The sequence below is a fragment of the Poecilia formosa genome, unplaced genomic scaffold (assembly GCF_000485575.1).
Source record: "Poecilia formosa unplaced genomic scaffold, Poecilia_formosa-5.1.2 Scaffold20, whole genome shotgun sequence".
Lineage (NCBI taxonomy): Eukaryota > Metazoa > Chordata > Actinopteri > Cyprinodontiformes > Poeciliidae > Poecilia > Poecilia formosa.
The window spans coordinates 377352-390389 of NW_006799959.1; the positions used below are offsets into that span (position 1 = coordinate 377352).

Here is a 13038-nt window from a genome sequence, read left to right on the forward strand (position 1 = left end):
ATCCATCCATCCATCCATCCATCCATTTTCTTTACACCCTTGTCCCTTAGTGGGGTCGGGAGGTGCTGGTTCCTCTCCAGCTAACGTTCCAGGTGAGAGGCGGGGTCACCCTGGACAGGTCGCCAGTCTGTCGCAGGGCAACACAGAGACACACAACCATGCACACGCACACACACACACACACACACACCTAGGGGCAATTTGGAGAGGCCAGTTAACCTGACAGTCATGTTTTTGGACAGTGGGAGGAAACCAACTCAACGTCCGGTTGCCATTTTGACTGTTTGACTCCAGATCAACTCTGTTCCACCATCTTGGTTTGGGCGCACAGCATGATTAGTCTGATGGCTCTCAGTCCAGGTTTCTCTCATTCAACCAGTTTAACAGAGATGCTGGTCTCTTGGTCCTCTGGCTGCTCGTCGGGTTTATATTCTCGTATCGGCGCCTGTGGGGTCCATTTTGCTGAAGTGCTGCCTGATCTCTGCTGTTTCGTTCTGGGTAGTCTAAGCTCTTTGAGATCTGTCGATCCTTTCTTCTTCACACTTTGCAGGGTTTTAAAGAAATGTTGAAAGCTCAGTGTGAGACGCCTTCGTGCTGAGAGTTTTAGCTTGATCCACTACAAAAAACACTTTGAACTACTTCACTGACTCTCCACTTTTTTTATCTTTCATGTCTAAAATCAGGACATGCAGGCATTACTGTACAGATAATATGCCTTTCATAACAGCACAAGCTTTTATCCCTCTCTTTCATCTCTGTAAATGACAGCATTCTGTTTAAATGAGGATTTATTAGTCCCTCTGCCTTCACTGTTCCCGCCACAGACTCAGCAGAACTGTGTCTTTTGTTGCCCGTTTTGCAGCGAGTGATGGATCCCCACTAAGCAGAAGAGAAATGAGACATGAGTGACTTCTGCAGCCTCCCTTTTTGTTTCTTGTGGCGATTTTCTGTAAGCAAAACATTTCACGTTTTTGGCTGAATCTGTTCTTCTGCCTCCCGTGCCTCCGTTAACCCTTTAACGTTCTTACCAGTTTCACTGAGCAGCTCCTACAGTGGCCTCAGAGGTATTTGCTAATTGTTGCTGGCTAGTTTGAAGGAGCTGAGTGGGGGAGGGGCTACGTCTCAAAGGCGGAGCTAGGTCCATCCAGGCGCTTTGCACAACTGAATGGTTGCCATGGAGATTAAAGGTTTTCTCAAACATCCATGAAAGAGTTAAGGAAACACTCCAGGTTTGTTTTGGTGAGAGAAGAGCATAAAAACATGATTGAAAAGTTTTTAAGGAATTTATTAAAATTTTAGTTAAATCAAGGTTAAATGACTTTTTTTATAATTTAGTAAATGAAAAGACAGATTTTAAGGGTTGTGAGTCTCTCTGTCTCTCGCTGTGCGTCGTTACTGAGCCACCCAGACTTTATCTCTCTGCTTGCTTTCATTTTCCATCTCTTCAGGAAAATGTAAGATTTGTTCTGCAGGCTGGAACAGATTTTTATTTTTTAGCCTACGTTCTCCACCTTCTGTATTACATCAATTAAAGCTAAAATCAATTGGGGGAAACAGACCAGCAGCTCCTTCCTCGTGGCTGACATCAATAAAATCACAATCCTCACATGGGGCAGCTTTAGTTCGCTGCGATTCCTTCAAGGACATTAAGATGTGATTGGTTCTGTGGCTTCCTGTAGACTCTACATGTCCTAACAGAATTAGTTCAGGGCTGTCTGGACACAAAGCATCAAGCTGTCAGGACTTTATCGTCTTCCCTTGAGCCGCGGTTAGACTTTGACAAGTTTAGAGCCTCGCTGGAAGCAAAATATCATTATCTCCTCTGTTTCTGTGTGTGACATGTTTTGAAATTGAATCATTCACACAGGCTGACATAAACAGACCAATTTATCAAATTTACGCCCACTGATGGTGAATGGACAACAGGAATTTAATGGGAAACATGGAAAGGAAAAACATTTTGTGCTTTTCTGAAGTATCAAGTGGTTGTTTTTCTTTTTTAAAAAAAAAACACAACATTTTGTGCTTTTCTGAAGTATCAAGTGGTTGTTTTTCTTTTTTAAAAAAAAAACACCCTTAAAACTGTAGCAGAAAAATGAGAGCAATCAAGTGCAAACCCCCTAGCATGAGGCTAGAAGCTGAATGTTGGATAACATGACATTTTAATTAAAATATGAAACTTTTTCATGTTGTAGATAAATTACATTTCTTTTCCTTTTCCACATATTTTCCTTTTAGTTCTGTTTGAGCTTGTAGCTTTGGATATTTATATGCAGTTGTGAATGAAGGAAGATGATCACAAGGTAGTTATGAAAGCTGATGAAAGTTGCCGAAGAGTTATATTACACACCTGATTATTTAACAGCCTGGTGTAGAACATCTACTGTTCATCTAAAAGATGCAGATTTATTGGGTGATTAGGAGAAATCACCCAATAAGGTCTTGTAGAGGCGTAGCTACAAGACCTATCAAACCGGCTCCATAACCAGGTTTTTAAAAGTTCTTTGTATCCGAGTCTAGCTGAAATTCATCATGACGGTGAAATAACCACATATGGTGAACTAAGAAACCTAAATATTTATATGCAGCCTTTGTATTCAGGTAGATATTTTATTTATGCCCCAATTCAGATAACTAGCAACATTGATGTGCTAGTTATCTGAATTGCGCATTTCCTCATACAGCTGTATTTCCAGTACAGCAAATAATACAGTGATTGTGTTAAAACTCAGAAAAAGTGAATGGAAGTAGTTGAAAGTCCCACTTTTAAATCCCATATCTGTTTTAACCAGTGAATTTTTAGTAGCATTATATTTATCACTCCATCTCTATTAATCCAGCTACAGTTATTTTATTTTATTTTTGTAAATGGTTAACTCTAAAACACATTTAACAATGATGTTACACATGTGATGTTTGAAAGAAAAGATGTTCATTTCACATAAACACTGGAGAAAAGAGTCTAATTATCAAATCAACTTTGGACAAAGTGAATTGATTAATTTTAGCAAAGCAACATGTTGGCATCAATAACACATTTTCTTACCCAATAAACTTTAAGCTCACAAATTTCACCTGCTGACATCTTCATGGTCTTTAGTCTTTGTCTTTTAACGGCTGTGGAGATTTTTCTTCAGATTTCGGTTGTTGCTTCCCATGAAACTAAAATTCACATTATTTCGTCAAGCTAATCTTTTTTATTATTATTATTATTATTATTATTATTATTTACAAACACTATTCCGATGGTTTGGAGGTGACTGTTTCTGAAATGTCACATCCCTTTGAGAATGGGACACATTAATTATTGTCTGTATTCCAGACAGTAAAACTTAGAAAACAGTGACTTGTCCTTTCAAAATAACATTTTATTTTCAAGTGAGACCATTTTCCCCAGACGACACGACCTGCAAGTTAGAGGAAAGAAATTGAAACAATTCAAGCGAAACCAGAAATATTCATAGAAGTGAACTAACAATCATCGGGTCGTTCTGTGAAGTGGAGACAGGATTTCAAGAAAAAGAGAAAATTAATTCTCACACTGCGACTACTTATAAATGTCAGATTAAAGTGAAATTAGATCTGGCACTGAGAACAAAAAGCTGCGGATCGCAGGGAGACTCATTGACCTGAATTACATCATATAATGAAGCAATTTGTGTTTTAAATATATGATATTGAATAAAACATCTCACACAGTTCATTTGTAAATGCAAATGTGTCTTTGCAAGGCTTCTTGGCTTTTAAAGCTGTATTTTTTAAGGCTTTAGTGTTTTAGCTCTCATTGTGGTCCAGTAGTTTTGGGCTGTACGCAGACTGTCTCTGTTTAAATGTTTTGCATTTGAGAATAATCCTTCTGGATTTGAAATGATCTGTTGGACAGAGTATTGGGGCCAAGCTGCAAACTGTCAAAACAGCTACTTTTACAGAGCTGACTTTAGCAGCACATGGCTAAAAAAAAATTAATTGTCAAAGAAATTTTACAAAGAAAAAACAGAACCATGCTCATGAAGTGAAACCTTCAAATAGGGATTGTTGAAACCTTCAAAAGACTAAAAGCTGAGTGCCGTCTGAAAGCATCAGACGGGGAAGATGACAGCATGAAGTTTCTCTGCAATAAAGCTGTCAAGAGTCTCCTAGAGTCTGAGAAGGAGCATAAAATCAGAAGCGTCTGGATGTTGGGATGGAGAGTTAAAAACAGAAAGACATTCAAAGCACTTCAGGCTGATGTGAAGCAAGACGAAGTTGTGTTTTCTAGTCCTATCAAAGACTGAAAAGGACCATAAGGAGACAAAACACCAAAACAAAACACGACTGGAATCACTGCACTGGAGTGAATGAAGGCTTTCTGCTGGCTCTAAAGCTGTTTGGTACGGAGGATGGACGATAATTCAGTCGAGTAATTAAACTAAAACTCTGAGAAGGCCTCAAAAAACAAAATACTTTATCCAGAGTCAGAAAACTTAAAGAAACGTCCAGGTGCAGCCTGAAGGAGTTGATCTTGCCAGGTCTTCTCTAAATACTGTTAGCTGAAATACTGAAAGGTGAAGTGAATCACAGTGCAGGTCCTGAAACAGCAGAAAGTCTGCAGTGTAGTTATCTAACATTTACTGGAGTTTTGTTTATTTTTCTAATTGCTTTATTGTTTTATTTGTATCCAAATTGGTGCAAAATTTCAACACATTTCATCACATGATTCCCAGCAGCAGTTCGGGCACCACAGGCCTCCACATCCTCATCACAAAGCTGGAGTTTTTTCATCATGGATGGATGTAGCCTGAGCGCTGCTGCCGTTTCCACCCTGCTGTTCAGACACAACTCTCTCTCTCCTCTTTATCTCAAACACCAAGTGTGTTTTCCCCTGAAGAAAACTGAAGCACCTCTGTTCAGTGCTGAGTGTTTTAAACATGAGTAAAAAAGACAGAAGTCAGGCTGACCGCAGAACCGCCGACGTTTAATAAAATTGGAAGTAAAACTTTTAATGTTGTCCTTTTTTTACTGACAGAAAAACAAACTGGAGATTGAATTTTTTGCTCATTTATTGTGTTGAACTTTTGTCAAACATTTTCCAGGCTGCTGTTTCTGTCTCAAACCCAACCTGAAACGGTGTGATGTCTTTCAGCAGCAGTGAAAAGACGTCACACCGAGTCTGACCTCGCTCCACTGCCTTCCAGTTTAGCTGTGAATTATTTCCAGGTTCTTTTCTTCATTCTCTCTCTGAACTGATGCAACGACTCGCTGACCTTCTGTCAGCAGGTCAGATGGTTTAAAAGTGTGAAGCTCTGGAGGATTGAAAACGTTTCAGGCAGCGTCCATCACTGTTTTAAATTCTCACTTTTATCTCTTAGCCAATTTTGTGTTGTTTTGTGTAAATTTGTTTCTTCTGTCTTCAAATATTTGTTTTAAAATGACCGTACCGTAAAACACAACTTCCTTTGGTAGTGATTTATAAATAAACTGATATTATAACTTGTTCAGTGGAGAAATTTATCTAATTTATTTACTAATCATTTATCGTCATTTGTGTCAAAGTTTCATCACTGATAATTAACTGCCAAACCGAAACTTGGTTTATGTTTGAGAAAGTCACATTTTCTTGTGGCAGCAGGTCAGTCGTGGTTTTCTGGTCTGGATGTTTCTAACCCTTGGCTGAACGTCTGTCCAGGTTACGCTCCGGTCACAGGGATGTGCCACCCGGTCCGGAGCTGCACGCTCAACCACGAAGACGGCTTCTCGTCTGCGTTCGTCGTGGCTCATGAGACCGGACACGTGTGAGTATTTCTGAACGCAGAAACGCCATCAGAGCTGTTTTCTGATTGGCTGCCAGTTTAATTCATCAGGCTGGAAATGGAAAAGTTTCTGACCAGAAAAGAACAAAGGAGCTGAAAAAACAAAAGAACTGTGGGAATAAAATAAAATTTAATGTAATATAAGAACTTATTACATTACATAAAAAATATTTTTACTATGCTTTACTTTTACTTGAGTAATTTTATCTTCTCTTACTTCAGTAAGTCTGGATTTTCTACTCAGACTCAGACACACACCTGCAGCTTCTGCCAAAGCTGCTTAAGTTTCTTTATTGAAAGAAACTAATTTGGAAAAATTTCATTTTGCCTGACTATTTTTTGTTACTTATTGTGAGTTATCCACTTTATATTTTGGTGCATGTGATGATGTAATTCGTAATTATCAAATGAATTATAATTTGATCAGTTACTCAGTATTTGAGTAGATTTATTTTTACCAAATACTTTTTTACTCTTACTTGTTGAAGTTGAAGTAGTGCTGCTCCTACTTTGGAGCAGTTTTTTGGTTTCTCTACCGGCTCTGCTGAACGGAGATGATTGGTGACGACTGGAAGCATTTGGCCCGCTCCGCAGGTCCAGCTGGACGCAGAGCTGAGCATGTGGATGTCAGGATTTAGGAGATAACAGATTGTAATCTGGATTAGAGCATCCATGTGGGGACGGCTTTGAGGAGCGTCCTTGTTCCAGGCGTTCCAGTTCAGCAGATCCAAACGGCGTCGGCTGCGACGCTTCGTCCCACCGGCAGCAGAACCGGCGTTCAGCGGGCGTTTAAAGCAGCTGAAACATCGAGGTTAAAAGTTAGGAACAGTTTAAATGGAGTGGATGCAGATGGAGGCTTTGTGTTTTTCTTTGTATGAGGTTTTCAATCAATCAAGTTTGTTTCCAGGTGGTTCAAGGTGCTTCACATAATGAACACAAAGTTATGAAGGAAACAGCAGACAGCCAACAGTTGAACAAACATTAGTGTCGTCCCCAAAATTAGATTTTCAATGACAAACTTATATCAATAAAAATGTTTAGGTAAAAAATAGGTGTTTTTCTTTTACGATCCATGTTTTTCTAGAGTTTCGTGTTTCGCTTATTTATCTTCATTTCAGTGTGATGGTAATATCCAGAGAGTTTTACTCAAAAACAGACTTAGTCACTAATTAAAGTGGCTTAAATCCAGCTAAAGGTTTTCTCATTTCTGTTGGTAGGTAAAACCAATAGTGACTCTGAATGTTTTATTTACAAATATTACATGTTCATTTGCTGTTTAGCAGATAAAATGAAAAGATTTCACAGTAAAATTATTTCACATTTTTAACTAAAATAAATTGTGGCCCTTCATGTTTTCAACCTGCCGGTTTTGGCCCTCAGTGAAAAACGTTTGGACTTTCAGCAGTTCCACAAACCTTCAATCTTTCTTAGTTTGCAGCTTGTAAAACATAGATTTTATCCTCTGGTCAGTTATAAAACAAGTCAGACTTTTATTAGATGTCACCAGAATAATTCAGTTCTAGAAATAAAAACTAAATAAAAACCAAAGTCTTCCTCCTGGGTGGACGAGCGAGGCGATCTTGAACGGTGTCACCGCGGTGATTTCATCACAAACGGGGAGAAACGCTCTCAGCAGCTGAATCATCCTTCAGACTCTGTCGACTGACCTTCACACGTCCTTGAACCCTCTGGAAATAGAAAACAGTGAATTGCTTGAGGAGACCTTTAACATTCCAGCAGTGATAGGATGTGGAAGCTGCAGCCTTTACATGGCTGTAAATGCCAGCTGCACTTGTTAGCGTTTCCTGGCCACAGCTTTCGTATCGATTACTTGTGTTGCTAGGTAACGCTTTATGTACCGTCCTGTGTACAGATTCAACGTGAGCAGCCAGACTTTCTTACTATTATTAAGTCATTTTGAGCAGAAATTTGAAGGCTTCTGTCGTTTTTTTGGACATTGACACCGTAAGTCTCAAGTAAAGTTTGTATCACATTTCAAGGAGCTTAACGTCATAAAAACACAAAGTCACAGAACATATAGTCAACCAGCAAACGTTATATTTTGCCATCATTATGCATAAAATGTTGGTCAATGTTCCATTTATTATGGTTCCAAAGCAGGTGAACAGGTTTCCACTGTTAAAGGAACTCAGTGTTTCGGCTGTTTTGCAGTTTTCTGGAAGTTTGTTCCAGATTAGTGGAGATTAAAAACTAAAAGCTGCTTCTCCAAGAAGCAAAGTGCAGAACAAATAAAGAACAAGAACTGAAGAAAAAGAACATAATAAATAGTCTCAGTTCTATTTATTTTATGCAGATGACATATTTGAAGGTTTTCAACTAATAGATTTTAGGGAATCAAGTTATTTGCGCTATGCTGTTATATTCATTTACTTCTCATAGATTTGATTATCTGGGATTCTGTGCAATATTTAGAAGTACAAAATTACATAGAACTCATTGCTTTATATTTTTTAAGTCTTTAGTGTAAAGAAGAACTGAGGATACGATCAATCTGAAGTTGTTTTTGTTTTTATGCTTTTAGGAGGATCCAGCATCAGTTTTACTGATTTTTCTTTTCCGTTGTGTTTGGTGTTTTAGTTCCTGATGGTTATATTGTTACTTATGTATAATGTTTAAAAATTATTTTAAAAAAATGTTAAATAAATGTGAATTAAAGGACAGCTGACTGTTGCAGAAGGACATGAGGAACACCAAACTCAACAGAAATTTAATTTTAAGGTTTATCTTATGCTTTGAGACGCCACTGGTTTAGAAACCAAACAAATTAATGATTCTTCAGAAAATGATCATATACTGCAAAGAAAGAGTCCAAAGAGAAACGTTAGGCCCTCAGAAAGTCTGAAAAACAACGGAGCAGTTCAGCGTCAAAAGATTTCATGAAATTCTGTCTAATGTTAAACAAATTAGAAACATTTTCACACAGTAACACCTTCAGCTGAAGCACAGATTCTATGATTTCTGATTTTTTTCTCATTAATCAGGTCTAAGAGTGTTACTGTGCAAAGCACAACGAGCTACATTAGTGATGAACATGTGGGATGATTCAGGCAGAGGATCAGAAGAAGCTTTTTGAACTCGTCGTCTTATTTTGTCTGCAGTGTCGGTAAATAAGTCGACCTGTTTCAGGGTTTTCCCTCCTCAGGCGACTCGAACACTCAGAAGATGAAACTCAGAAACTGTTTCTCTCCAGGCAATCAACAAGCTTCTGAAATGTCATCCATCTGAGGCGCAGTGTTTTTTATTTTGCCTCAGGTTGTTGTTATTCTGCCATTTATTAATCAGCAGAACGCAGAAATTTAATCTAGGTAGCTATTTTTAATGGTATTTAAATTATTAAAGAAGGAAATGAAGAGATGAAATAATTATTCATTTGAGCCAAAAGCTGCACCGTGTGAAGACATAAAAGCATCAGTTGTTAAAGTTCATGTATGATGACATAATTATGTGAAATTCTCCCAAGGTGTTATTTCTAACTGTCCCTGCAGGTCATTTATTCAGATTTAGCAGCTCACCCTTAATAAAATGTTCTGTCGTTTGAAAAGGTGAACTGGATGTAATCTCTACCAGTCGCTTTTGATCAGTTTCCCAATAATAACTCAAGATTACAGAGAATTTATTTTACTTTGAGGTGGGAGAGAACTGGTACGGGAGCTGAGAGCGGACATTTTTACTTTTACTGATGGCTTTCTTGAGATAACGAGTTAAATTTAGACATTTTGAGAAAACTGGATGTTTGTCATTATGTGAAGAAAACCATCTGAAAAACAATAAAACCAGTTCACTGCCTCCATGTTCAAACCAGACTGGGTCGCGCCAAATTCAGAGAAACGATCTTGGTGTCGGTGCATCACAACGCTTTTTATTTTTTTATTGCTGCTTCTCTTTCCATCCAGGATCTTCTCTCTTCACTGGGATTATTTTGCACCTCCACCTGAAATAACTTGCAGTGAGAGGATTTTTTTTTTATCTGTTGTTCAGAAGATGACCTGGAGTCAGGACTCCAATGCTAACAGCTAGCATTAACAGCGTTTCAGTTCATCACTGTTTCGGTTCAAACCTGGGCCAGCGCCGCTCGGTATGGACCCGTCTTATTCTTCCTCTTCCCAAACATTTAGCTGCCGGAAGCACATCCTCCTCTAACAGGAATGACCTACATTTCTGCCTTTTTCTCTGGATTTCTCTATTTCTAGTGGAGGAAAATTAGGACTCACAAAGTCAACAGAGGAAACAAAATTCAAAGAATTACATGATTCAGAACCAGAACTCATTCTGATAAATCGCTGTTAGGATAAAACTTGCCTTTTTCACACACTCGTTTGATGCAAACCCCTAAAAACATTGAAATGTTCTGACTTACAGAAGCAACATATGTTCACGACTTTGATGCTTTGAGGAGGAGTTTATCAAAAGCAGTCATCAAAGTCTGCAGAACATTGAGTTAAAGTTTATGTCTGATGTAATTCATTTGTGAAGCAGGACAGATGTATCGAGCTGAATATGGGATCATTTCTCATCCAAAGTTTTGTTGTATTAAAGCAGCAGCGTTTGCAAACCTCTTGGTGCTGACTATAAGTTAAAAACACAAACATTTGGTGTCCAGATGCCATCAGTCACAGAAAAACCGATTTCTACTCACCCATTCAGTGTTTTTTCAGTAATTGTTCATGAATTGTGGCAAGCATGAGCAACTTTCAGTCTTTACCTGGGTTGCATCTTGAGAAAGTTTTTGATTCTAAAGGTTGTTGAAAAGACCAAGAGGCAAACTGTGCTGATCGAGGGATGAAATCTGTGCTGTGGTAATAATAGATTTAAATGTCAGTTTACTTGTGAGAAGGTCGGATGGCCTCAGTCCCTCAGGGAGAGTTTCTTATCTGATATGTCGACCTTCACTTTAGTTCTTGTTCAGACAACATAAGATGTGGTTCAGTTTGCTCATGTCGGCTTTAGGGAAAAACAAAAGAAACATTCTTGTTGGAGAAATGTTATAAACCGAGTGCAGTTCCTTTATGTTTCTGGTTTAATTGATGACAAGTCAGGTTTTTCTCACTGACACTGATTTCTGTTTCTTTTTGACAGCTGACCAAACTAAGTCAGAAATTCAGATTTTACTTCTCTTTTAACTGGTTTCAACACATAAAACTCATTTATTGAAACTTTGTAATTCAGCAAAATGTGGTGCATGTTTCCTGATGGTAGTTTTGAATCCAAATGAAAGGAGGACATTAAAATACCTTTCATTTAACTGAGGACTTGGTGTTTATTGACTGAAACATAAAAAACAGAAGATCAAATACTGAAGAATCAGTTTTTGATCTCAGAGATAATCAGGAGAAAATGGTCAATTTTAGTTTCGATTTCTGGCCAATTAATGCGTCTTGTAAGCGACCAAATTAATCTTATGAAAACCGTTTGGTTTGGGAGCCTTTCGGTGCTGGAATGATTCATATGTGTGATTAGAAACCAGAGATCCGGCTGGAACCTGGGAGCAGTGATGAAATCGGACCTGAACCTCAGTTCCTCTGATAAAAACCTGTTTAGAGCTGCTTTTCATTCATAACTGGAATGTTTCAGAATTGGTTACTTTGTCATGTTTTTATGGTGTAAAGCATTTTGAGCTGCCTTGTTGCTCAAATGTGCTAAACTAATAAACTCGTCTTTACTTTTGCAGCCAAAACAGTTAAATAAAACGACTCTAAAGCTCCACTTTAAAAGCCGACTGGTTGGAAACAAAGACAACTTATCTTAACTCTTTTACACAGTTTAAAATGGAGTCGACACAAAACTTTGTCACAAATTTCCTGGAAAGTCTCGATCTCCCCTGAATCAAATCATTTGGTAGTGACCCACATCTCCCATCGTTGGCCCCGAGGCGGCGCAGTAACAGCTGTTTGTGAAACTCATCTCCCATGTGTGACCTTGTCCTCCTCCGCCGCTGCAGGCTGGGCATGGAGCACGACGGCCAGGGAAACCGCTGCGGGGACGAGACGGCGATGGGCAGCGTCATGGCGCCGCTGGTGCAGGCGGCCTTCCATCGGTACCACTGGTCCATGTGCAGCGGACAGGAGCTGAAGAGATACATCCAGTGAGTTCAGCTTTCAGCTCTGAATATAAATACGTGGAGAGAAGGAAACATTAGCAGAGTGTCTCCTACGGCACACACCGCCTCTCCTTTGGCTCTTTTAGATCCATAAATATGTAATATTTTTGTTGCAGCGCCCAGAGGAAATAAAGAGTTTTTAATCACTGAATTAAACAATATATAACATATCTTTGAGTAAAACAGGAGCAAAGATTTGTTAAATTCTGAGTTTTCTGTATTATAACTGATAAACAAAATCCACCTGTTACTGTATAAGTTAATCTATTTCATGAATTTTATCACAAAGTGAAACATATTTTATAGATTAATTACACAGATGGATGAACCAACCTTAATTTTGTTCCACCATAAACAGATAGTGGGACAAATGCGAAGGAACAAAAACTGAATATAAATGTTCTGTTATCTTTTTAAATGTCAGCTTGTATCCAAACCTCAACAGTTTCTGTTTATCTCTCATCGTCGCTCTTAATTTAAAACGGGAACCAGATTCCTGGCATCTGCTCATGAATAAAAATAAACTCTGGATGTTGAGGTTTACATGTTTCTGGACTCACAGGATTAATTTGTCTTAAAAACATAACAGCAGATATCGGTGACAGTAGGCCATCAATCACAGTGTAATCCTGACCAGTCTGCACCTTTTTCATGCAAAACAGACAAAAACATGAAATTCTTCACGCCCCGTTTTGGAGCTGTTGATGTAACATGCATCATTTATTTTTGGGACGGTTTAATGTTGAAAAAACAACTTTAGCTTCCTGAAAGCTCACCTGCCAACATAAGTAGCTTTGCAGCAGTTTATTGTGTATTAATGTTACAACATTTATGATGCCACAGCAAATTTTCTGTTTTTGCATTTAAGATCAGAATACCCAGCCTAGAACTCATTTTCCTTTTTTACTTTCTGCTGGTTTCTGGTAATTATACGAGTTAATAAACTTGTATAATTCACTCACCCACTCTTCCTATTCATCCTGTTCGTATCCCACCCATTCACACAACGTACATCTCTTACTGACATCTCTTTATGGGAGATGTTTGTATAAAAAATGGCCTTTTAAAGAGCCGGGTGTGCATACTTATTATAACACGTGAAAACCGTTTGCAGTGAAAAACTGAGACTAT

At 38.4% G+C, this 13038-nt stretch overlaps 1 protein-coding gene across 5 annotated transcripts in view; it reads left to right on the forward strand.

Annotated features, from left to right (window-relative positions):
* The window catches only part of adamts3 (ADAM metallopeptidase with thrombospondin type 1 motif, 3), a 144937-nt gene that overhangs the window by 75227 nt on the left and 56672 nt on the right, over positions 1-13038 (forward strand). For all 5 annotated transcript variants that reach the window (XM_016669126.1, XM_016669128.1, XM_016669127.1 and 2 more), the window contains exons 8-9: positions 5666-5771; positions 11749-11892. In XM_016669126.1, the coding sequence (XP_016524612.1) occupies positions 5666-5771; positions 11749-11892 (250 nt within the window). The remainder of the gene's footprint in view (positions 1-5665; positions 5772-11748; positions 11893-13038) is intronic.